Consider the following 24,519-nt stretch of genomic DNA (forward strand, 5'->3'; position numbering starts at 1 on the left):
CTTTATAAACGTACTGTCTGTTGAGAAAGTATCAATGTACCTGACTCATGCTAGATGCCTCAGAACAACAGAGGAGGAAACCAAGGCTCAGAGAGCGTATGCAGTAGGGCTGGGGCTGGAGATCTGGTCGTTTCTGGGGTAAGGGCCAATGCCTGTGCTTGATGAGGAATCTCTCCTAAATGTCAATGCTGGAAGCAGAGAGGAGCTGCCCCTGGGACTCTCTGGTAATGTTTGTCCACAAACTTTGAGAGTTACTTTGTTTGGATAGAGATTAAGCAGTTACTAAATGTCCTTTCTGTGCTGGGCATTTATGAAGTAACTCTGCACTTATTCTTGGGCTATCAGGAATTCTGAGCTTCCTGGGCAGCTCACTGAAAAGCTGAGGGACATACAGCTAGATTGAACCTAATTGTTCATGGCATTTGGAGCCCCTTTGGTGAGTCACGTTCAACTGAGAGAAGCATCTGCTTATTTCCTTGCCCATATGTGCACAGAGATTGTGCTATTCCCTCATGCCATCACTGGTGGTACTGATGTGTGGTGTGGGATGGGAAAACATGCAGAAATGATGCATGTTTCATTGCGCAGCAGCAAGCAGAAAGGAATGTGAGAATACCGTAGACTCCCGCTGGGGCAGAAATCTGGTGTCATGTGTTGCTAAACAGCTGCAGGAAAATTTGTCTGGACCCGTGGAGGCAGAGAGGTGGGTTCACCAGACTTTGGTTCTGAGTAACTTTGAGGGCAAAGAGGTTGTACAGGAAACAGATATGGTGCATCTAGAAGCTTGACCCTGGAGGCTTCATCTGCCTTCTTTGCCACCCTGCCCCCTCCAGCCACCACCAGTTCCAGCTGTGGCTAGGAGAGGAGGGAAGCGGGAAGGCTTCAGCCCCAGGTTCCTCTAGGTCTGATGTGCTCACAGGCCCTGCTTAGGGCCACCGAAATGCTCAGACAGAAGGAGCTCCTGGGCCAGTCCTAAAGGAGGCAAGATAGGGCAGGGGTCGTGTGGGAGAGGCAGGGCAAAGGATTCATATGGGGGCTTTTATCCTTCAGACTCTATAGGAGTTTATAGGACTATAAGAAACATGGAATCCGTAACCTTGGACTCACCTAGAACCGGGTTCAAGCCCCTCCTCTATTCCTACAAGGGTGGCCTTAGGCAAGTCATTAATCTCTCCAAACCCAAGTTTACTTCTTTCTGTATAGTGTGAGGAGTCACGAGGCGATGTTTGTATGGGGCCTGGTCCATATTTTAAGAGATGGGAGCTGTGAGCTTTCTAATGATGCAACTGAGCAATAAGCTATCATATTGGTTATTATTTATTGTGGGCTTACTATGGGCCAGACACTGTGCTAAACCATTTCAGTCCATTCTCTCTTTTTTTTTAATTAATTAATTAATTTTTATTTATGGCTGTGTTGGGTCTTCATTTCTGTGCGAGGGCTTTCTCTAGTTGTGGCAAGCGGGGGCCACTCTTCATCGTGGTGCGCGGGCCTCTCACTATCGCGGCCTCTCTTGTTGTGGAGCACAGGCTCCAGACGCGCAGGCTCAGTAATTGTGGCTCACGGGCCCAGCTGCTCCGTGGCTTGTGGGATCTTCCCAGACCAGGGCTCAAACCCGTGTCCCCTGCATTGGCAGGCAGATTCTCAACCACTGCGCCACCGGGGAAGCCCCCCATTCTCTCTTTAATCTTTCAAAGATAAAGAAATTGAGTTACAGAGAGGAAGAGTGACTCATCGAAGGTCATCCAGCCAGTAAATGACAGAACCAGCACACACTCGATACAGAGCAGTTCCAGAGCCCACACTTCCAACCAGACCACCTGCCACGCATTTGTTCCACTTCACACATGAGGAAACTTGAGGTCCAGGAGGCGCTAGCATCAGAGACAGAGCTTAGGGCTTTAGATGTCTGGCTCTGCTAGTTAACATGCTGTGTGACCTTGGGCAAGTCATTCAACCTCTCTGAGCTTCAGTTTCCTGATTTGGAAAACATCTGAGTCCAAAGCCTCTGGCAGCCTGTACAGTGAGAAGCAGTATCCTATGGGAGAAGGTGGAGGGGAGGGAGCTCAGAATCTACCAGAGACAGAGAATGAGAAGAAATGGGTGTGACTGGCTTTACAAACTGGAGGCAAGTCTGGAATAGAAACTTACCAGAGTGAACATGACCAGTTCACACCACCCATTTAGCAGAGAGCCCACAGAGGTGGGGGGGGGGGGGAGGGCGGGGGGGGCGGGGGTTCGGCGGGGGAGGCAGGGGGGCCGGCAGGAGTATGGCCAGCTTAGCCGGCACCCACACAGTGAGCTGCTGTTGCCACCTAGGGGACAGGCAGTGACCATGAACTTGGGCTGAGCAGTACAGCACATTCCCATCTCCTGCTGGTTTCCGGAGTGGAAAGGGGCGGCCAAGCCTTGCTCCAGGAGTGGGGAGGAGAGTGAGGAAAAGGAACGGAGTGCTGCCTCTGCTTTGGGAGTTATAAATAAATCCATCTGGAAGTGTTTGGGGGCTGTGGGAGCCTGAGGCCGGCCTCTGCAATTCAGGCCATGTGGCACACATTTCCATTTACACCAGACCCGCCCCCCAGTCCCAAGAGACTGTCTGATTGGGCCTGTCTGTTCCAGCCCGAGCTGGGCAGGAACCTCTCAGGCCTCCACTCTGCTTCCAGCCCCCGCCCTAACCCTCCCCTCCTCCCAGGCCAACTCCAGCAAGATCATGTGTGAGAAGGTACTTCAAAAAGTTCACGTGCTATTCAAGTGCTGGTTGAATGAATGAATGAGCTTCAATTCATCATTTAACTGGCAGTACGTTCTGCTCGCTAGGAAGGGACCCCGTGGTAGTTCTGGAAGGTGACGTGTTCTTGACTTTTAGCCTCCATCTCAGGATCATCTTTACCCTTCCCAGCTAAGGCTGGCTAAGGGACAAAGGCACTGCCCAAGTCTTGTTTGTTTTTCTATCCCCAGCACCAGGGCAATGCTCAGTAGGTGTTGCTTATATGAAGGGGTGAGTCAATTTATTAATTTAACAAACACTCATTGCACACCCTCATGTGCTGTGCACTCTGCTGAACACAGTAGAGAACAAAATAGACAGAATTCCTGCCCTCAACTGAGCTCGTGGTCACAGTGTTTCTCAGTGAGAGTACTATTGGCGCGTGGGGTGAGACGATTCTTTGCAGTGTGGGATGGTCCTGTGCATTGCAGGATGTTCAACATCCTGACTTCTGGCCCACTTAGCACCCTGGAGTCATTGTGACAGTGAGAAATGCCTCTACACATTCCCAAATACTTCCAGGGGCTGGGAGGACCCACCCCTGGCTGAGGACCACTGCTGAGGGACTTGACAGGACATGAGGGAAGGAAGGCCATCCCCAAGGTATGAACGTGTTGAGTCCTCCAAGTCCACATGGAATTGGTGGTTTAGAACTGGGAAATCAAATTTGTCCCAGAAAGGTGTAAAATAATCCTTTAGTGGCTGAGTTAGGCCCCAGAAGGCTGTAAGGTAGCCTAGGTCCACAGTTTCCTCGGGCTGGCTTAGGGCTGAGCTGCAGGCACCCTGATGGCAGTTTTGAACATGATGAGATGATGAGATGGTATTTTGAGAATGTTCAGAAAACAACCAGTATTTGATCCCAGGTGCACGTTAGAAGTCAACCTCAAGATATAGATTTGGGATAAATCCACTTTGAAGTGGGAGTTAGGGTTGAGACCCAGCATCCGTTAAGATCATCAAGGGAGAAGATATTGGGGAAAAGGTGAAGAATGAATTCAGAACAGAGGCTGAAGCTGGAGAAGTAGGCCCTGGGGGCACCTCTGCCCCTTCGTTTCCATTCCCAAGGTTAGCACCCTAGTTCAGGGCCTCTGCTCATGCCACGACCATTGCAGCAGCCTCCTAACTGGCCTCCGTTTTTCTTCTGGTCTCTCTGCCTTCCAGAATTATCTTCGTAAAACCTGGCTTTCATCACGTCCCTTCTCAACATTCACAAGGTCCACCCTCACACCCTAACCCCCTCAGTCACGCTGCCCAGCAAGCTGGCTCCAGATTCTCCTTCAAGGATTGTTGGTGCTCATCTCCTAGACCTTACCATCTGGCCACACAGAGCGCCAAACACACACTGTCCTTCTTTCACCGATGCCACCTCCTCCCCTGGGATACCCTTTGACCCCCTCTCCATTTGGAAAAATAAATTCAGGCTTCAAGGCTGAGTTCAAGCCTCCGCTCTTTTGTAAAGCTTTCCCTCACCCCTCAGAGGCAAGCACACTTTCCCATCTCTGTACCTCCCTCTCCAGCTCTTCATAACACTGTGGGGCTTCTGTCTCTCCCACTAGATTGAGAGTTCCCTGAGGGCGGCAGCCATGTTTTGCTTTGTCATCCCATTACCCAGCCTAGTGTGAAGGGACAGGAAAGTGGGCTTGGGGATGGGCTGGTAGGACAGGGCAAAGAGAAAGTACAGTGGTTTCCCCCAAGCCTGACAATGCATCCACTTGAGCCACTTTTAACTGCTCTCTCCATAAGCACTGTCTTCGGGTGAGGGTTAGTGAAAGAGCTAAGGGAGAGAAGGAAAAAGATGGAGAGCCAAGGTGTGGGCAGGCAGAGGGAGCTGAATGGAGAAGAGAGGAGAGGCTGAGAGGATGAAAGAGGAGAGGAGAGAGCCACGGTCTGCTTCAACAGCTTTCCATACATAGAAATTCAAACAACCTGGAACGGAATAAGAAAAGATTTGGGACTCTGGAAATGAAAGCAGCTGCCTAGGCAGGTCAGCTGAATGTACGGTTAATTAATAGGCATTAATGCCCTTCAGTGACCAGCTGTGCATGGAATCACGTCCTGCTGGGATCAAATGCCAGCTGCCCAGGATGCCCATTTAGTAAAGAGCAAAAAACAGCATTGGCATAAAAGAGCCAGAGAATTCCTCAGAGAGATCTTCCTAAGGGCAACGGGGGCCACTGGAACTCCATAGTTGCACCATACCACTGGCCTGGCTCTTGCCAAAGATAAGGGGACACGAGAAGAAAAACAACATGTAGTGAGCAGCTAGTATCCCAGAGGCCACACCAGACACATTTTACGCACACAAGCTCTTTTGATCCTTAATGCAACTCTGTGAGGTAGGTATCGTCTCTATTTTACAGGTTAGAAAATTGAGGTCCTTGGAGGGTTAAGAATCTTACCCAAGGGCACATAGGTTCAAAGTCCTGGATCCAGGATTCCAGTGCAGTTCATCCCCTCCCTGATTGGCAGCAATTTTCTCCCTGGTCTTGCTGACTTTGGCTGTGGGGCTGATCTCTGGGTTGATTTCTCTGAACATAAACAAAATACCATCAGTTTTTCCTGGCTCTGGAATGAGTCCTCAGAATCATGTGCTGTTTTCCAGTTTGCAGCTGGGTGCCTTTGCTGGGTGTTCACGAATATGAAGCAATAGGCCTTGTCCTGAGCATCAACAGTGTGCACTCAAAAAATGCCAGGGTGCTTTTCTTCCCAGAAGATACTTCAGGCTGGGGGCTTTTAGCCCGTGGAGCCGAGTTTTCTATTTTCTCTTTCTTCCCAATGATCTGCCAGTGATCTGGTTGATGGCTGCCAGGCAAAATTTAAAATCCTTATCAAAATCATGGTACCTTTGAGATGTTGCCCACACTGTGTTCTGACTATCCCTGGGACCCATCCCTATCTGCTCAGTGGTTGATGGATGCCATCCATCTGCTGCCAGCCTGTGAGTGATGGTGAGCAGAGGACAGGAGGTAGGAACAGGGCAGGTGTGGACAGTGTTTCCCAGAATTCTGATGTGACATGGTTAGGCCAACTCACGGAGGAGCCAGTGGAGGCAGAGGCTGGACCCAATTGGGGGCACAATGGCACGCAGCACAACCCCCATAGAGTTGTGGCTTTAGGGTGGGGTAGGTTGGCTAGAAAGTCTGTGATGATAGTTTTATGGAATTGTTCTGGAGTCAGGTACACTCTGGGAACCTTTGGGGCTGGGCCTTTGGCCTAGAGTTGTGTGTCCTACACAAGTGGTAATGGATTAGGATCATCGAGCCGCATGCAGGGCCTTCTGAAATCTTGTGGAGTGACAGAATTTTCAGTGATATTCAGTGTTAAGAGGTGACAAGTCTCTGATCTTGGGTTTGGGCTTTCGCTCTGGTCATTTTAGTGAACAGGATTTTTTGGCATCACCTTCAAAATCTATTTCAAATCCGACCACATCTCACCACCTCCATTGCTACCACCTAGTCCAAGCCATCATCCTCTCTTGCCTGTCACTAGTCTCCTAAAATGATGCTGTTAAAACATAGTCTATGTCAGTCTTTTACTCAACATCCTCTAATTGTTCCCCATCTCACTCATATTAAAAGTCTTTAGGGTAGCCTGCGAGGCCCTCAGAATCTGCCACCCCCCTTACCTCCCTGACATGATCTCCTACAAATCCTTCCGTCACCTCCTTCATCCCAGCCACACTCGTCTCCTGATCATTCTTTAAGCTTTCCAGGTGCATTTGTGCTTTGTGCCTGCTTTTCCTTCTGCCTGGAATGCTTTACCCTAGTGTATCAGTCAGGATCCTGGGAGAGAGTGGTTATGGGAACTGGGGAAAGGCTGTTGTATGGAGAAGGCCACCTGACAGGAATTGTGGTCTTTGGTGGAGGGATGCAGCCAACCCGTGATGAACCTGCACAGCGAGAGCTGATGAAAAAAATCTCACTTTCTCTTTCCTTCTGATCTCCTTGCAGGTGCCTCCCATTGGTCAAACCTAACCCGAAGCCAGAGGGCGAGGGAACCTGTCGATGCAGTCTATACAGGTCAGCCTACCAAGGCACGAAGCTGGGTGGAAAAGGGTGGACAAGATCTGGAGGGGCAAATGGAAAATGTGCACAACCTCTGCATAGCTTTGTAGCTGGCTCCCTCACTCCCTCCAGCCCTCCACTGAAATGTTACCTTCTCAGTGAAGCCTTCTCTGGCCACCATTTCTAAAATTTCAGCCCCCAGCACCCAACACCTTACATCCATTCATGCTATGCTTTCGTATAGCACTTAATACCACATAACATATAATTTATTTATCTTGCCTATCATCTGCTCCCCCACTAGAATGGGAGTTCCATGAGGGCAGGGACTTTGTTTGATTCATTGCTATTATCACTGCCTAGAATAGTATACAGTAGGTGCTCAATAAATATCTTGTCAATGAATGAAGCACTCTCAGAGGCCCCCCTACGGTGAGTCTGCTCTCAGCCAGGCACAGCTGGGGGTAGGTGTTCAATTGTTGTTCATGCCTGCTGCTCTCAGTTTTCTCCAAAGAGGCTCGGCTGCTGCTGCGGTATTTCAAGTCAGAGGGTGGGGAGGCCTTTGGTGCCCTCAGCATCGAAACTTGCATGACAGTTTGTCAACTCGAACCTTTTGGAAACTGCTGTTGCATTGATTAGCATGGGCTGAGCTTTGTGTATTTTTAAGTCAGCAGCAGTGGGTAGATTCACAGTCATGGGGACATTGGCCCTTCCAGGTGGTACATCCATACCTCAATAGTAGTGCTAATGGGCCTGTTTCCAAATAAGGTGGGCCCAGGAGGCACTTCCTTGAGGCTCAAGGGCAGGGGGATGTGAGCTGGGCCCTCTGGCCACAGTGGTGGTGAAACAGGGATAGGTTAGATCAGGACAAGCAAAACAGGTTTGAATTCCTAGTATTCTGTAGCTGTGTCCAGGATAATGTTTTTACTATACAAGTGGTATATGAAGATATTCTCATTGTGAAAAAAAATCAAACAGTCCAGCTACAGTTAAAATCCTCTTCCCTCCCCAGGTCTGCTCCCCAGAGGTAACAACCACTGTTATCAGCAAAGAGCGCTCTCTTCCTAATCTCTTTCTATGTATACATAGTTTGGTTGTATGTGGGTATTTAAAAATAAATGGTATTACACGGTATATATTGATCTGTAACTTGCTTTTTTTCAGTTAACAATGTATCTTGGAAACCTTACCATGTCAGGACACATGGATCTAACTCACTCTTTTTCAATCAAACTTTTCATTTTGAGGTAATTGAAGATTCACATGCAGTTTAAGAAATAATAGATCCCATATACCCTTTACCCAGTTTTCCTCAATGACAACCTCTTGCAAAACTATAGGACAATATCACCAGCAGGATAGTAACACTGATACAGTCAAGATACAGAACATTTTCATCACCACAAGGATCCTTCAAGTTGCCCTTTCATAGCTACACTCAGTTTTCTCCCCACCCCCCACCTCCTCCTTAACCCCTGGCAACCGCTAATCTGTTCTCCATTTCTAAAATTAGGTCATTTTGATAATGTTATGTAAATAAAATCATCCAGTATGTAACCTTTAGGGATTGTTCGGTTTTAAGTCAATATAATTATCTGGAGATTCATCCAGGTTGTTGTGGGTATCAACGGTCTGTTTTTTTTAATTGCTGAGTAGTTTTCCATGGCTTGGATATACCACAAATAGTTTATCCATTCGCCTGTTGAAGGACATATGGATTATTTCCAGTTTGGGGCTATTATAAATAAAGCTGCTATGAACAGTCATGTAACAGGTTTTTATGTGAACAGAAGTTTTCATTTCTCTGGGATACATGTCCAAGGGTACAATTGCTGGGTCATATGGTAGTTGCAAGTTTAGCTTTTAAAGTAACTTGCCAAACTGTTTTCCAGAATAGCCATACCATTTTACATTCCCATCAGCAATGAATGAGGGATCCAATTTCTTGGCGTCTTCTCCAACATTTGGTGCGGTCATTTTAAAAAATTTTTAGCCATTCTAATAGGTGTGTAGTATATTTTATTGTGGTTTTAATTTGCATGTCCCTAATAGCAAGTGATAGAACATCTTTTTATGTGCTTATTTGCCATCCATATAGCCTTCTCAATGAATTATCTGTTCATGTCATTGTTTGATTGTCATGTATAAAATCCAGCCTGTATGCCTAGCTCTAGATTTCGAATATTTTCCTTTCTGTAAAAATTTTATAGTTTTACAGTTAAGTTCGTGATGCATTTTTTCAGCTTTATTGAAATATAATTGACATATAATATGGTGTAAGTTTAAGGTGTACAACATGATTTGGTGCACATATATATGTTTCAAAATGATTACCAAAATAAGATTAGTTTGTGATGCATTTTAAGTTGATTTTTGGGGAATTTTGATAGGAATTGCACCAAACCTGTATATACATTTGGGGAGAATTGACATCTTTACTATGTTGAGTCTTCTAATCCATGAACACAGTATATTTCTCAATTTATTTAGGTCTCTTTGAATTCTTTCATCAGCATTTTGTAGTTTTTAGCATACAAGTCCTATACGTGTCTTGTTATATTTACACTTAAACATTTTATTTTGAGAAACTGTAAATGGTATTGTATTTTTAAATTTTGGCATCCATTTGTTCATTGCTGGTATGTAGAAATATGATTTATTTCTGTATGCGTATCTTGTATCCTGCAACCTTGCCAAACTCACATATTACTTCTAGGAACTGTTTTGTAGTTCCTTGGGGCTTTCTACATATACCGTCAGATTATTTCCAAATAGGGACAGTTTTATTTCTTCCTTTTCAATCTGTATGCCTTTTATTTCCTTTTCTTGCCTGATTGTACTGGCTAGAACTTCCAGCATTATGTTGAATTCGAGTGGTGAGGGCAGACATTCTTGCCTTGTTCCCAATCTGAGGAGGAAAGCATTATCTTTCACCATTAAGTTTAGTGTTAGCTGTTAAGTGTTTTGTAGATGCTCTTTTTCAAGTTGAGGAAATTCCTTTCTTTTCCTATTTCTGAGAGGGTTTTTATTTTTTCTTTTTATCATAATGGGTGTTGGATTTTGTTAAGTGCTTTTTCTGCATTGATTGATATAATTGTGTGATTGTTCTTCTTTAGTCTGTTAAAATGGTGGATTGCATTGACTTATTTTCAGATATTGAAACTGTCTTGCATCTCTGGAATAGACTCCACTTGATAATGGTGTATAATTCTTACTGAATTCTAAATACTAATGTTGTGTTGAGGAGTTTTACTTCTATTTTCATGAGGGATATTTGTCTGTAGTTTTCGTTTTTGTGTGCGACTGTCATCTGGTTTTGGCATCAAGATAATACTAGCTTCATAAAATTATTTGGGAAGCATTTTCTCCTCTTCTATTTTCTGGAAGAGATTGTGTAGAATTGGTGTTAATTCTTTAAACATTTGGTAGAATTCTCCAGTGAAACCATGGGACCTGGGTATTTCTTTTTTGGGAGTTTTAAAATTATGAATTCAATTTTCTTAATAGTGATAGGGCTATTCAAATCATCTATTTCCTACTGAGTGAGTTTTGGGCATTTGTGTTTTTCAAGGAATTGGTCAGTTTCATCACAATTCTCTAAGTGTATAGAGTTGTTCTTAGTGTTTATTCCTTTATTATCCTTTTGATGTCTGAAGGGTCTGTAGTGATATTCATTTCGTTCCTGATATTAATAACTTGTGTTTTCTCTTTTTTTTTCCTCTCGCTGTAGGTCTTACTGGAGTTTGTCAGTTTTGCTGATCTTTGTTTCATTGATTTTCTCTAATTGTTTTCCTGTTTTCAATTTTATTGATTTCTGCTCCTAATTTCCTTTCTTCTGGCTTTATCTTGTGCTTTTTTTCTAGTTTCTTGAGGTAGAAACATAGATTATTGATTTGACACTTTTCCTCTTTTCTATAAATTTCCATTTACACACTGCTTTAGTTGCATCCCACAAATTTTGCTGTGTTGTATTTTCATTTTTATTCTGTTCAATGTTTTTTTTTTTTTTTTTTGTGGTACGTGGGCCTCTCACTGTTGTGGCCTCTCCCGCTGCGGAGCACAGACTCTGGACATGCAGGCTCAGCGGCCATGGCTCACAGGCCCAGCCGCTCCGCGGCACGCGGGATCCTCCCAGACGGGGGCATGAACCCGTGTCCCCAGCATCGGCAGGCAGACTCTCAACCACTATGCTACCAGGGAAGCCCTGTTCAATGTATTTTTTTTAATTCTTCTTGAGATTTCATCTTTGACGTATGGATTATTTAGAAGTGTGCTGTTTGGTTTTCAAGTGTTTAGATATTTCCTGTTATCTTTCTGTTATTATTGATTTCTAGTTTGATTCCATTGCAGTCACAAAATACATTTCATTTTATTTCTATTGTTTTTTTCTTAATTTGTTAAGGCTTGTTTTATGGCACAGGGTATGGTATAACATAGCTTGTTCCATGGGCACTTGAAAAGAATGTGTAGTCTTCTTTGTTGAATGGAGTGTTCTATAAATGTTAAATTAGAAACCGTTGGTTGAGGGTGTTGTTGAGTTCTGTATCCTTGCTGATTTTCTGTCTAGTAGGTGCATCCCAGCTCCCCACTCAGCCTTCTTCAACATCACCCCAGTATGGAGGTTACCCCTGGTTACAGTTCAGCAAGGGTGAAAGTCTGTGTTTTCAACCCTTTCTTTGCAGGTGGGGTTGAGGGTTGGGGCCACATTTTTCTTTTCCTGTGATGTTTGGCTGTACTAGAGCAGTTAGTGTCTAAAATTTTCTATCTGGCTGGTATACCGCCTTTTCTGGTCCTTTGGTTAGAGACATAGATATTTTTGTTTTTGTTTTTTGTCTGCACCCATTGGTGTTTCCATGTTGCAAGCTTTTTAAGCTCCAACTCTGAGATACATGAGGCAAAACAAATCCAGGGAACTTACCACTGTGTCATTCCTCGAGTCCTGAGGTCTCTCTGGTGTCCCTTCTCTCCACCTTTCAGAGTCTTCTTGTGTCTCTTTTATTTATAATGTTCAAGAGTTTCAGTTGTACTTAGTTTTTAGTTTTACTTAGTGAGGGAATCGGGGGACAAAAGTTTATCTACTCCATCTTCCCAGAAGCAGAAGTCCTAACTTACTCTTTTAAAATGTTACACAATTTTGCAGAGTATGACATTTATAAGGGTTTATTTAACTACTTACCCATTTGATGAACTCAGGTTGTTTCTAAATTTTGACAGCTGATATTTCAATAAGAATCCATTCAATAAACATTTGTGTACACGTGCAAGAGCTTTTTTGGGATAGATGCGAAAAAGTAGAGTTGCTGGGTAATAGGGGATGTGCATTTTACATACTAATAGGTATTACCAAATTCCTACCTGTGATGCCTGTCCTCCACCCAGCAGTGTATGAGAGTATCAGTTTTGCTCAGCTCCATGCCAACACTTGATAGAATCAAACTTTTAGTTATCAGTGTAATGGGTGAAAGATGGTATCTGATGGTTCTTTTCATTTGCCTTTCCTTGATTACTAGAGGTTGTGAATTTTCCCAAATGTCTATTAACCATTTGTAACTCTCCTTTTGAATTGAGTGACCATATACTTTGCTATATATCTTTTGAGTTGTCTGCCTTTTTTATTGATTTACGGAAATTATATATGGAGATTAATTTTTATATAATATATATAGCAAATAATATTTTCCCCAATTTATCATTTGTCTTTTAACTTTATTGATGGTGTCTTTCATCTAAGAAATGTTCTCATGTAGATTCAAATTTATCAAGCATTCCTTCATGGCTTTTTTTTTTTTTTTTTTTTGTGGTATGCGGGCCTCTCACTGTTGTGGCCTCTCCCGTTGCGGAGCACAGGCTCCGGACGCGCAGGCTCAGCAGCCATGGCTCACGGGCCCAGCCACTCTGCGGCATGTGGGATCTTCCCAGACCGGGGCACGAACCCGTGTCCCCTGCATCGGCAGGCGGACCCTCAACCCCTTGCGCCACCAGGGAAGCCCCTTCATGGCTTTTGTGTTGTGTATGTGTGTTGTTTAAAAAGGATTTCTCTACACCAGAGTCACAAATATATATGCCTACATGCTTCTCATTGTGGTTATAGGTATGTTTTATTTTTTCATATTTAGTTGTTTGAGCTATCTGGAATGTCTGTGTATCTGTGTGCCTGTGTGCCTGTGTGCAGGCATGTACTATGAGGCAGAAATCTAATTTAGTTTTTTTCAAATGGAAAACCAGTTGTTCTATTGAATAGTTCATCCTTTCACCACAGACTTATAAATGACATATTATTTATTTAATATCTTATTACATGAGTTGGCTAGGGAGCTCTCTGTTCTCTTTTATTCATTTACTTGTCTATTTCTGTGCCAAAGCCACACCCTATTAATTATTATAGATTTGATACCTTATATAATGAATCATCATTCATTGTACTTTTTCCTCCAAAACTGTTTTAGCTCTTCTTGTACATATTCTCTTTCATATGGATGTTCAAATCAATTTGTCAAGTTCTATGAAAAATTCCTGTGGAGATTTGATTGGAACAGCAATTAGTTTATAGATTAATTTAGGGAGAATTGACATGTTTTCTACTTTTCCCCACACAACTTTTCCTCCTTCATGAAGAATATTGGAGCCCACGTGAAAAATGCTTAGAGGCTAAAGAACACACATAAGCCCCTCCTACACAAACACACACACACACTTGTTTCTGTGTATTTGTGAAAGCCTGCGCTTAGGCTCCAAAGGTAAATATCTATTGGAAACATGGACTCTAGGCACTAGGGCTGTTGTTCATTGGTACTCCCAAAGTGGGGGCAACTCCTTTTCCTGATCAAAAAGAAACAACCCCCCCAAACTCTGGCTTGATAACATACTTTGTTGGACTTCAAGGAAGGAAGTGGGGAGTAGGTGAAGGAGACAAGCAACACATGGTAACATTAGGAGACAGTGGGGTCATGATTTTTTATCCAGGAGAGCCCAGGATAACAGCAAGTATGAATGGTGAAGGATGGAAAGTACCAGGAATTAGGAGTGGCCCCCTCTTCCATGCTGGTGTCTATGGAGTGGGGTTCTGAGGAACTAGGGAACCACCTGTTCCCAGCAAGGTGCTCTCATTCACCATGTTCATCTATATACAGTATATATTGGAAGACAGGTTGGGTTGGCATCTGGGCCTATTGGGCCTGATGTTCTGGATGGACCATAGTGTGGGTTTGGAAGCAGATCTGGCTACGTTTGGGTTCACTCCCAGAAAACACTCCCAAGTCCCATGGGGTTTCTGTCTTGGTGGGTGTTCTGATGACTGGATAGTTTACCCTTGTATAAAAATGGTGTATTCTATCACAAAAGGGCCACGCTGCCTGCCCAGAGGTGTGCCCCTTCAGTGTTACTATCTGGTAGCAGGTACTCACAGCCAGTTGCACAGATCTTGATGCCTGGCTTTGGGTGGGGCTGCTAGAACAGCTCAACATACCTGCTCAGGTGTTTCAGCAAACTGTAAGCCCAAGAAGGATATTTAATAGTATGAGCCAGCCTTGGAGTTTAGCTGGAGCCCTCCAAACTTTTCCTAAGGAGGAAGTAGGGGCTGGTTTAGGGGTTCTTTCCCATGTGCAGATGCTGTCTGGGCAAGCAGCTCTGCCCTCACCTATGTTGCATTCAGCTGACAGGATGGACACTGCCCCCAGACATCTTTATTCTCCCCCACAAGGTCATGTTCTCCAAGGCAGGGGTGGGGCCTGAGCTACCAGCACCACTCTCTGAATCTTAACATCTAACAAGGCCGACAAAACATCACTCTAATAAAGAAGGCAAAATCAAGTGCAGTAATACCTTAGGAGAGGTACAAAGTGCTATGTGGAGTTTACTAACCTCACTTTTGAAAATCCAATCTATCATTAAGCCTTTTCCCACCCCAATGTCTTTTGGATCTGTACTTTTTTTTTCCCACTTTCATGACTCTGATTTAGGCCCTACTGAGCACTACTGGACTACCTCAGGGGCCACTTCTGATCTGTTTTCCTCTGGTGCATCTTCCGAACTCAAAGCTCTAATCATGTCCTCTGCTCCCTAATAAAACATCTTGACAGAATCAAGGCTTAACGTCCACCTGACTTTCTTCTTAAATGCCATTTACAGCTTTTCCTCTATTTCCAAAATGGCAAATGTTTACTATAGTGCTTGACTTTCAAAGTCCTTATGATACGTCCCAACCTTCCCTTCCTGTGTATGTCTGTAAGTGGGGTTGGGGGGCAGTTAGGAGGACAATGCAGCTTGATGCTGGGTAAAGCGCACCTTGAACTTTGGGGTCAGAGATAACTGGTTCATCTAGTCTCTCCTCTGCGTCTTAGCTGCTGCATGACCCTGGCCCTCACTTCACGTTTCTGTCGCCCTCAGTTTCCTATTCTGTTAAGGCCGTGTAACAAAACACCCCCTATTCGAGGTTAGCGATGAAGACTCAGTGAGAGTGGAGATGAGTGGGGCTTCCAGGGCCGGAAGCTTCCCCAAGTTGGGGGTTCAGGCAGGGCGGGGCCCGGGCCGGCGGAGCAGGTGCCACTGTCGCGATGCCGCCCGGGGCTGCTTTTCGTGCGCAGAGCACCTCCGCGCGTCTTGGTGCGTCACCAGGCGCTGGCAGAGGCGGCGAGCCTGCGGGGGCGGCCTGTGCGGGCACAGCCAGAGGGATGAGTCACGGTCCCTCAGCTCCTCCGGAACATGAGGCTCCTCGAAAGCGGCCCGGCCCCCGCCGGCCTTCCTCCCCCGCCCGGCTGAGCGGCAGAGCCGCCCCGCGTCCGGCAGAGGGCGCTGCAGTGCAGCCGCTCCAGCTGCCAAAGGCAGGCACCGCGTTTGGCTCAGAGGGAAAGATCCCTCCCCGGAGGCGGGGTGTGTGGCGGGGGGAGGTCTCTGCAGCCCCAATGGTGGCTTTGTTTTGTGTGTGTGTGTGTGTGTGTGTGTGTGTGTGTGAAACAATTAATATATTTATTTTCCTGATATTGCAAAATAAAGTTATATCTGATGTATTTTAATAGATTATTAAAATAGTCACTTTATTGTTGGCATTCTTTTTCCAGTTCTGACCTTGTTACAGAAGATTGAGAATGTGCTACAGGTTTGAAAGAAAAACCTAATTTTAAATAAACTTTATTTGGAACCTAAGAGAAAAATCACAAGATCTCACAGGTGTATTCTCAAAGTTTAGAGCATGGTCAGCAAACTTTTTCTGTAGAGGGCCAGAATGTAAATATTTTAATGTTTTGAGGGTCTATTTCATAATATTTTTTTAACGAAAACGCTTGTTTTTAACACAGAAGTGAAATGTACCTCAAAATGATCAGTCCCTACCCTCTTGCACTGTTGGTGGGAATGTAAATTGATACAGCCACTATGGAGAACAGTATGGAGGTTCCTTAAAAAACTAAAAATAGAATTACCATACACCCAGCAATCCCACTACTGGGCTATATACCCTGAGAAAACCATAATTCAAAAAGACACATGCACCCCAGTGTTCATTGCAGCACTATTTACAATAGCCGGGACATGGAAACAACCTAAGTGTCCATCGACAGATGAATGGATAAATAAGATGTGGCACATATATACAATGGAATATTACTCAGCCATAAAAAGAAACGAAATTGAGTTATTTGTAGTGAGGTGGATGGACCTAGAGTCTGTCACACAGAGTGAAGTAAGTCAGAAAGAGAAAAACAAATACCATATGCTAACACATAGATATGGAATCTAAAAAAGAAAAAAATGGTTATGAAGAACTTAGGGGCAGGACAGGAATAAAGACACAGACGTAGAGAATGGACTTGAGGACACGGGGAGGGGGAAGGTAAGCTGGGACAAAGTGAGAGAGTGTCATGGACATATATACACTACCAAATGTAAAACAGATAGCTAGTGGGAAGCAGCCGCATAGCACAGGGAGATCAGCTCGGTGCTTTGTGACCACCTAGAGGGGTGGAATAGGGAAGGTGGGAGGGAGACACAAGAGGGAGGGGATATGGGGATATATGTATACGTATAGCTGATTCACTTTGTTACACAGCAGAAACTAACACAACAATATAAAACAATTATACTCCAATAAAGATGTTTAAAAAAAGAAAAGATCAGTTCCTGTACAGAGCAATGGGGCCAACAGGGCCATACTGGAGAGGGCCTCTTCTTGCTTGCCCCAAGCTTTTGAGCAGGGAAATGAGAAGCTGGCAACTTCCCCACTCTCCCCAGAGAGGGTCCCTGATAGGGTGGGTCCCCCTTTTCCAAAATAGATCTGCCTAGGTGACCCAGCCCTTAATCTTGTCCCTTCTTGACCTTTCCCACCCGAGGTGATGGTTTAAAAGATTTGGGCTGATGCAGCAGAGGGCGGGGGGTGGGGTGGGGAAGAGCTCTAGCTATCAGGGGACCAGGGTTTCAGTACCAGCTCCATCTCGAGTGTGACCTCGGCCATTTCATTATTCATTCATTCAGAAAACATTCATTGTGTCCACAAGGCACTGACCATGGGGGGAAGGGAGGAGGCCAAAGCTGTGAACAATTATCCCGACCTTAAAACTGCTTATGCCTCACACAGGACCCCACACATAGGTGACCCATAAATAGTTGCTGAACAAATAAATGCTACGTCTTAATCGCTACACACAAGAGCAGGGAATTTTGGGTCACTGATGTGTCTCAGGTGCCTAGAACAGTGCATGACACACAGTAGGTGCTCAGTAGTTTGTCAAATAAATGATAAAGGAATACATTAGGCATTTTGTGAGCACAGAGAACACCTAACCCACAAGAGTAAGTGGTATTTGAACCAAGTCTTGAGGAAGAGTGGGTGTTAGCTAGGCACCCAGGGCCAGAAGGGAGGGTGATACAGGCAGAGAAGAACCTGTGCCAAGGTACAGAGCTCACGATGTCCTCACCAATCTGTGCCTCAACTCGTTCCTGTAACAAAAAAAAAAAGGATAGGGTTGGCCCTCTAATCTCTCAGATTCTTCAGGTTCTGAGATTCTCTGATTCTAAAAATGAATCCAGTTACCCAGGTTAGGGCCTGGACAGCTTTGCAGTTCAAGATATTCGGGTTTTGACTTTTGAGTGGGCCCATCTTCAGAATAAAGACTTGGCGATCTTAGGCACCCCTTTCCTAACCCCTTGCTCTGTCTTTTGTTTGTTTTGTTTTGTTTTTTTAACATCTTTATTGGAGTAGAATTGCTTTACAATGATGTGTTAGTTTCTGCTTTATAACAAAGTGAATCAGTTATACATATACGTATGTCCCTATATCTCTTCCCTCTTGCGTCTCCCTCCCTCCCACCCTCCCTATCTCACCCCTCGAGGTGGTCACAAAGCACCGCCCTTGCTCTGTCTTAAACCTTGGAAATCTCCCTCGAATCCTCATACAATGAGTTATCTATGCCACAAAAACCAGCACTTATTTGTGTATCGCCACGATTTTTCTTTGTATTCAATTGGTTTTTGAAATAAAGCCTTTGTTAATTTCATATTATTAAACTAACACAGTTAATTGTGGGCAAAACAAATGTATACAGAAGAAAATAAAAATCACCCATCCTTCACTTACCTGATGTAGTTCCTTGAAGATTTGTTATGCCCTCATTATAATACACACACCTGAGCTCATACAACACACCGTCACAGATGACTGTCATGTGAGCCTTATGTTCCCAGTGAAAGCATGAGCTGGAGGCAGTTCTCGCTTACCCTCCATTAGTTGTGTCTCTGATGGGAAGAGATGTTGGCTGGGACCCCAAAACTCCGATTCTTTAGCCAGGTGTAGACCATCATGTTAAGTCCTCAAAGACCATACTCTTCAGAGAACTTTTCTTTCTGAGGCAGGGCTTTGGACCTGAACCACTGTGGGGCCTTCTCACCCTGCCTGGAGTTGGGCTAGAGTTGGGCTAGATTACATGGGGGCCACAGGGCCTCCTTTGATCCAGACCAGAGACAGCTCTGAGCAGCTTTCTGGGGGCCCTGGGAAGGGGCTGCTTGGGAACTTACTTCCCTACCTGCCTGAAGGGGGCCCCACAAATAAACCCATAACCCTGGCTTACTCAGTTTCTCTTGGTCCCTCCCATTAAATGCTTCATCCCCAGCACACTGACCCCTTATTGTGTCATAGTTCCTTTCTGTTCAGTGTGGGATCCATGGGCCAGTGGCATAGACAACAAGCCCTCTAGGAGATGGTTTGTATTTTAAAGTTTAAGAAGTAAAGTGCAGATTCTATTTCAGAAGGTCTGGGGTGGAACCTGAAATTCTTCATTTTCTAACAAGTTCCCAAGTAATAGTGATGCAGCTGGTCCACGGACCACACTTTGAGTAGCAAAGATCTAGAAGTCTCTTTTGCCTTCCCTTGTCCTCCCTGAAGGTGAAGGGTTAGGAGAGGCCTCCAGCATTCCCTAGAGGTTAGAATATGTAGACACACACAAACACACACACACACACACACACACACACACACACGGAGTCAAGAGCTGTTCTGGGTGTTGAGTAAATGTTTGATGAGTGAATGCATGAAGTTTAAGGATGAGAAGACTTCAAGGTACACTTGCACCCCTCCCACCCCTCAGTGTGTTGCCCATTTCAGTGGTGATAGCATCAGCTTCAGTCACCAGATGGAATTGGTTCCTTAGCCAATTTTTTTAAATTTTATTTTTATTTGTTTTAAAATTCACATTAAAAAAATTAATTTATTTATTTTTGGCTGCGTTGGGTCTTTGTTGCTGCACACGGGCTTTCTCCAGTTGCGGTGGGTGGGGGCTACTCTTCGTTGTGGTGCGCAGGCTTCTCATTGTGGTGGCTTCTCTTGTGTGGAATGTGGGCTCTAGGCACGCGGGCTTCAGCAGCTGTGGCATGTGGGCTCAGTAGTTGTGGCTCGCGGGCTCTAGAGCACAGGCTCAGTAGTTGTGGAGCACAGGCTTAGTTGCTCCACAGCATGTGGGATCTTCCCGGACCAGGGCTCAAACCCGTGTCCCCTGCATTGGCAGGAGTATTCTTAACCACTGCGCCACCAGGGAAGTCCCTCCTTAGCCATTTTTGCCTGGCTTTGTCTTTCCTTTCTCACTGCTTCTATTCTCATTCAGACACTTCTCATCTATCTCCAGGCTTCCTCCTGTCTCTGGTCCCACTCCCCTCCAGTTTACCAATAATCCTCTGCAGCTTCACACCAGGCCTTGAAAAAATATTTCCAGAATCTCTCTTCTCCACTCTGAACATGCTTTTACTACCATGGTGTGTCTGGTTCCTGGAAACCTTACCTGGTTTTCCCCACTCCCCCCAGCCCTGTTACAGCCTGCTGCTTAACTTGATGTCCACTTGGATCCAAGGTGCTACCTCCGTGACTTGCCCTGCTGCACCCTCGCACCCAACTGCTTTTGCATTGCAGCCTCATTGCAGTGCCCCAGGCTCCTGCTTGGCCTGCAGGGAAAGTCAAACATGGCAACCTGGTTCTCTATTCACATATTTCTATTACTTACTATATCTTGTGTTCATAAGTAAACTCTAAGCTCCTGGAGGTCAGGGTTGTCTATGTCTTATTCTTCTTTTTCCCCCTTGCAATCAGCATCTTCATTCATTCATTCATTCATTCATTTCTCAGAGATTGAATCTCCATTCTATGCTAGGCCTGGTGCCAGGTGCTGGGGCAGCAAAGGAGAGGCAGACACAGTCTAGTATATTCTAGGAGATTCAGAGCAACAGGGAAGTCCACAAACGTGACACTGGCAAACTGATTTTGAGCCCAGGCCAGTAGAAATATTTGTGAAAATGGTTGGTGAACAGGCAGGGCCTAACCATGCTTGGGACAGATCAGGAGGCAATTTGGGCTGGTGGCTGCTAGAGGCCTACCTTAGGAGCTCTGGGGAGAAGTGGAAGAAAGAGATGGAGTATTGTCTACATTAGCACGTAGAAGGGGAAGTAGAAATTATGGTCCTGACCAAAACAACGTTTCCAGTTGTTACCTGAAACAATAGGATTTGGGGTGTAATTCTGAGAGGTGGGTGATGTCATGGGAATAGCACTAAAGTCAATTCTTTCTAGAACTCAGATTCCACGACCCTTTGACCTGGGTTTGGGTGCCAGCTCTCCCTCTTGCTTGCTGTCAGACCTTGGCAGGCCCCATTCCCCTGTGGCCTCAGCGTCTTCCTCTCTGACATGGCAGGATGTGGAGTGGGGTGGTGTGTGAGGAGTTGGGCTCGTGAACCATAAGCTTCCTCCGAGCTCTTGACATCCATGGCATGCGACGGGAGGAGAGGCACAGAGTAAGAAGGCTCAAGCAGCAGAGTGGACTAGGGATGGGGAGGCAGGTGAGGAGTGGAGGGAGAGAGGGCCTGACCCAGGGCAGGGGCATGAAGAGGGGCTAATGGATTGGTACCATACTTAGGAGGAAATGAAACTGACAGGAAGTGGCAACTGACCAGATGATGGAGAGAAAGAAGAAGGGAGAGGTCAAAGACGATGGAGATTTTGCTCCAATCTAGGAGGACGGAATAAGAGGAATCTTGGGTCACAGGCCCAGCACTGCCAGCAAACTGCCACGTGGCCTTCAGCAAGTCTTTGCTTCTTCTGGGTCTCAGTTGCCACATCTGTACACTGAAGGGATGGCTTTGATCTACCCAGACCCCCTCCCTGACCCATGACGACTGCAATAAGTTAGGGAGTGCTTCTGGTTTCCAAATTACCCTTTAGCTTGTTAGAGGTTTGGAGGCGAATTCTAGACTCTTAAGTGGGAAACCTGAAGCCATGGCAGAGCCTGTAACTGCAGCGCCTTGGGCAGCGGAGGTACAGGGGAGGGGGGTTGGAGGGCAAGTGGGGCTACGGGAAGAGGCCTTGGAGGCTGTCCTGAGGCAAAGCCCAAGGGCAGGCAGTCCCTGAAAAGGGGCTTGTTTCTTGGCCTCAGTAGACCTGGCCTTGGCAGTGTTTTAAAGGGGATATTTAAAGATCCCAGGTCCCAGAAGAATACAAATGGCACAGCATTGTGTGTGGTGTTGGAGTCATCTTTGCATAGTAGGGGAACTTAGCTGGAGGTAGGGCTTTGCCCTGGGGTTTGAGTTAATGAACTCTGCACTCTGATCTGTGGAAGCCCGTTTGTATATAACAATAAGAGCTAACACTTAAAGAGCACCTGCTGCGTCCTAGGCCTGGATCTAAGCACTTTACATGTACTCATCCACTGATTGCATCCTCACAGCAAACCCTGTTTTACAGATGAGGAGACAGGCACAGAGAGGCTAAGTAGGTTGGCCCAGATCACATAGCTATTGAGTAGAGGAGTGAGCAGATCTGTCTCCAGTGCAGTAAACCACAGTGGTATTGGCAGCATCTGGGACTGTCACTGGTAGAGTCACAGCTTTTTTTTCATATCACATCACAGTTGTTGCAGGTATCTCAAAAAATCATTTCTCCTTATTACTGCCTCAAAATTTTGTATTAGACCTACTGCTAGATATTGTTACATTGAATCTGTTCATCAAGAAGCACATATGACCAGAGTGTAAATTGCACTTCAGTAACCAGTTTCCTTTGTAATCCTAAGTAGTTTATTTAATGTATTTAAAGGCTTTTTTTTTTCTGAGAAAGGGTCCATAGACTGCCAAAAAGCTTTGCTGCGTGCCCTAGAAGGCTCCTCCGATAGAGGGCAGACTGGAGAGTTGGGAAGTGGGCACACCAAGCACCCCTCTGTGCCAGGCACTTTGCCCATGTACTTCATTGCAGTCCCGTGACCCAGGAACTTGGTGTGATTATCCCACTTGACACACGAGGAGACCAGGGCTAGCGAGGAGGAGAGCCTCATGTACAGTCACCATTAAGTAAGTGGCCAGGCTGGGCTGTGCGTCCAGGTCTGTCTGACCAGAGTTTATTTTGTAACCACTGCAGCTGTCTGTCTTCCTGGAAGGTGAGTGCCAGACCTCAAATGCAGTTTCCTCAAATACAAATGACCTCCCTAGGACAAAGGACAGCTGAATGCATACGAGGTGACACCATTTTTTCAGCCCCAATGCATCTCCAGACCTAAGGTATGGGATGAAGGCCCTTCCAGGGAGGAGGGGAGTGTCTTGAGAGCAGTACCAGATTTGATGGTTGGCAGCCAGGGGGATATGGCATAATGGCTGACAGCTGCATGCCTGAGCTCAAATCCCACTCTTGGACCAATTGCTTCACCTCTCAATGCCTCAGTTTCTTCAACTGCAAAATAAGAATAATAATGATACCGCCTACAGTGGTCATGAGGATTCAGTGAGGTAACAAAGCCTTTGACACTGTGTCTGGCATGATGGTGTGAGCCGTTGGCATTATTTTCTCCTGAGAGAGTGATATGCATGGAGGGAAGAACTGCTTCTGGAAGAACTTTGGGAGATACCAACCTTTTCTTTTTCCCCATACCTGTTATCTGGTCACCCTTCCTCTGATTCCCTGATGTATTAAGCAGCAGGAACCCTCAAACCCATGGCTCACGCCTCTGACAGCACATTAGAATCACTCTAGAGCTTTTACACTGGTGGTGCCCAGGGCGCCCTAGACTAACGGAATCTGACTCCAGGGGTGAGGCTTGAGTAGCAGCCTTTTTTTCCAAAGCTCCTCAGGAGATTCTTATGTGGAGACAGCTGAGAACCATGGCCTCAAAAGGAAATGAGGCTGTGTGCTGCTGTTTCGGGTGAGAAAGGAGGAGGGAGCTTGGAGACGGTGCCCCGCTCTGCAGACAGGATAAAAAGAACAGAAGCCCAGGGGTGGAGAAGAGGTGGGAAGAAGGGGAGCTGGCGCCTGCAGTAAGAAAGAGCCACCAGGCCCAGAGCCTGGCCCCAGGCCCTGCCAGGCTGATGGCCTAGGTGGTTTTTCTGCAGAGGAAATGGTAAATATGGGGACAAGGGGAACATCAGGATGTGCTCACAACCTCTTTCTGTGCCCTCGAATGGCAGATCCTGACAGGTTGTTAACACCTTGTAAACGACACGGGAGACAGGCTGTTCCTCCTCCTCCTCCCCTGGCACACACACAAAATGGCTCCCCATCTACCCACTCACTAGCTCGCACCCAGATTCCACCCCCACCCAACCCAGCAGAAAATCCCAACTCTGATCCTTGTAAATATCTGGCAGCTGGAACAGCACAGCCTGCTGGGAGTCAGACGCCAGGACCCTAAGGGTGCTGCCTTCTGCTGTAACAGGAGACAGCAGCAAGCTGGGAGCACGGCAGGGCTGCCACTATTAGCTTTTCATGTGTCACGAAAGGAAACCATGGCCCAGAGGGAGAGTGACTTGCTCATGGTGACACAGGAAGTAGTGAGAGGTGGGACTCCTGCTCCAGTGCTCTTTTTCCCACACCCACCTGCAGACTTCAGCAGACCAGCCCAGTGGCTCTAGCAGAGTCTCTTGAGTCACCCAGCAGAGGTCTTAAGTTGGCTGCTCTGAGGGAATCTCCAGCTGTGGGTCTGGCTCAAGAGTGGAGGTGTGGGGCATTTGGGGTTTTGCACTTGTGTTGCCTTCCCCCTATCTTTTGTCCTGGGACATATTTGGGCCAGGTGAGATTCCCACCGCACCCCCCCCCCATAGTGGAGACTATGTCTTTAAGAAAGGCCGAGTCAGAGCCGCAGGGATCAGTTTCAAGCAGCCTTCAGAAGGCAAATCTGGATTGAGTTTAGGAGGAAAAAAGAAGGGGTTAGCTTTGGTCCTGCCTCTTTTCCTTTCTCTCCTTTGCTTGTCCCTCCTCCAGCTTTAGTCTGGAAATTCAGTTCATATGGCCAGGAGGTTA

General features: G+C 46.0%; 1 protein-coding gene across 1 annotated transcript in view; it reads left to right on the forward strand.

Moving 5' to 3' along the window:
• Positions 1–7,770, forward strand: part of LOC117198671 (NHS-like protein 2) — a 125,432-nt gene extending 117,662 nt beyond the window's left edge. Inside the window, exon 2 of the mRNA XM_033416186.2 lies at positions 6,718–7,770. Coding sequence (XP_033272077.2) covers positions 6,718–6,881 — 164 coding nt within the window. The 3' untranslated portion in view covers positions 6,882–7,770. The remainder of the gene's footprint in view (positions 1–6,717) is intronic.
• Positions 7,771–24,519: the final 16,749 nt, after the last annotated feature.

The sequence above is a fragment of the Orcinus orca genome, chromosome X, assembly GCF_937001465.1.
Source record: "Orcinus orca chromosome X, mOrcOrc1.1, whole genome shotgun sequence".
Classification (NCBI taxonomy): Eukaryota; Metazoa; Chordata; class Mammalia; order Artiodactyla; family Delphinidae; genus Orcinus; species Orcinus orca.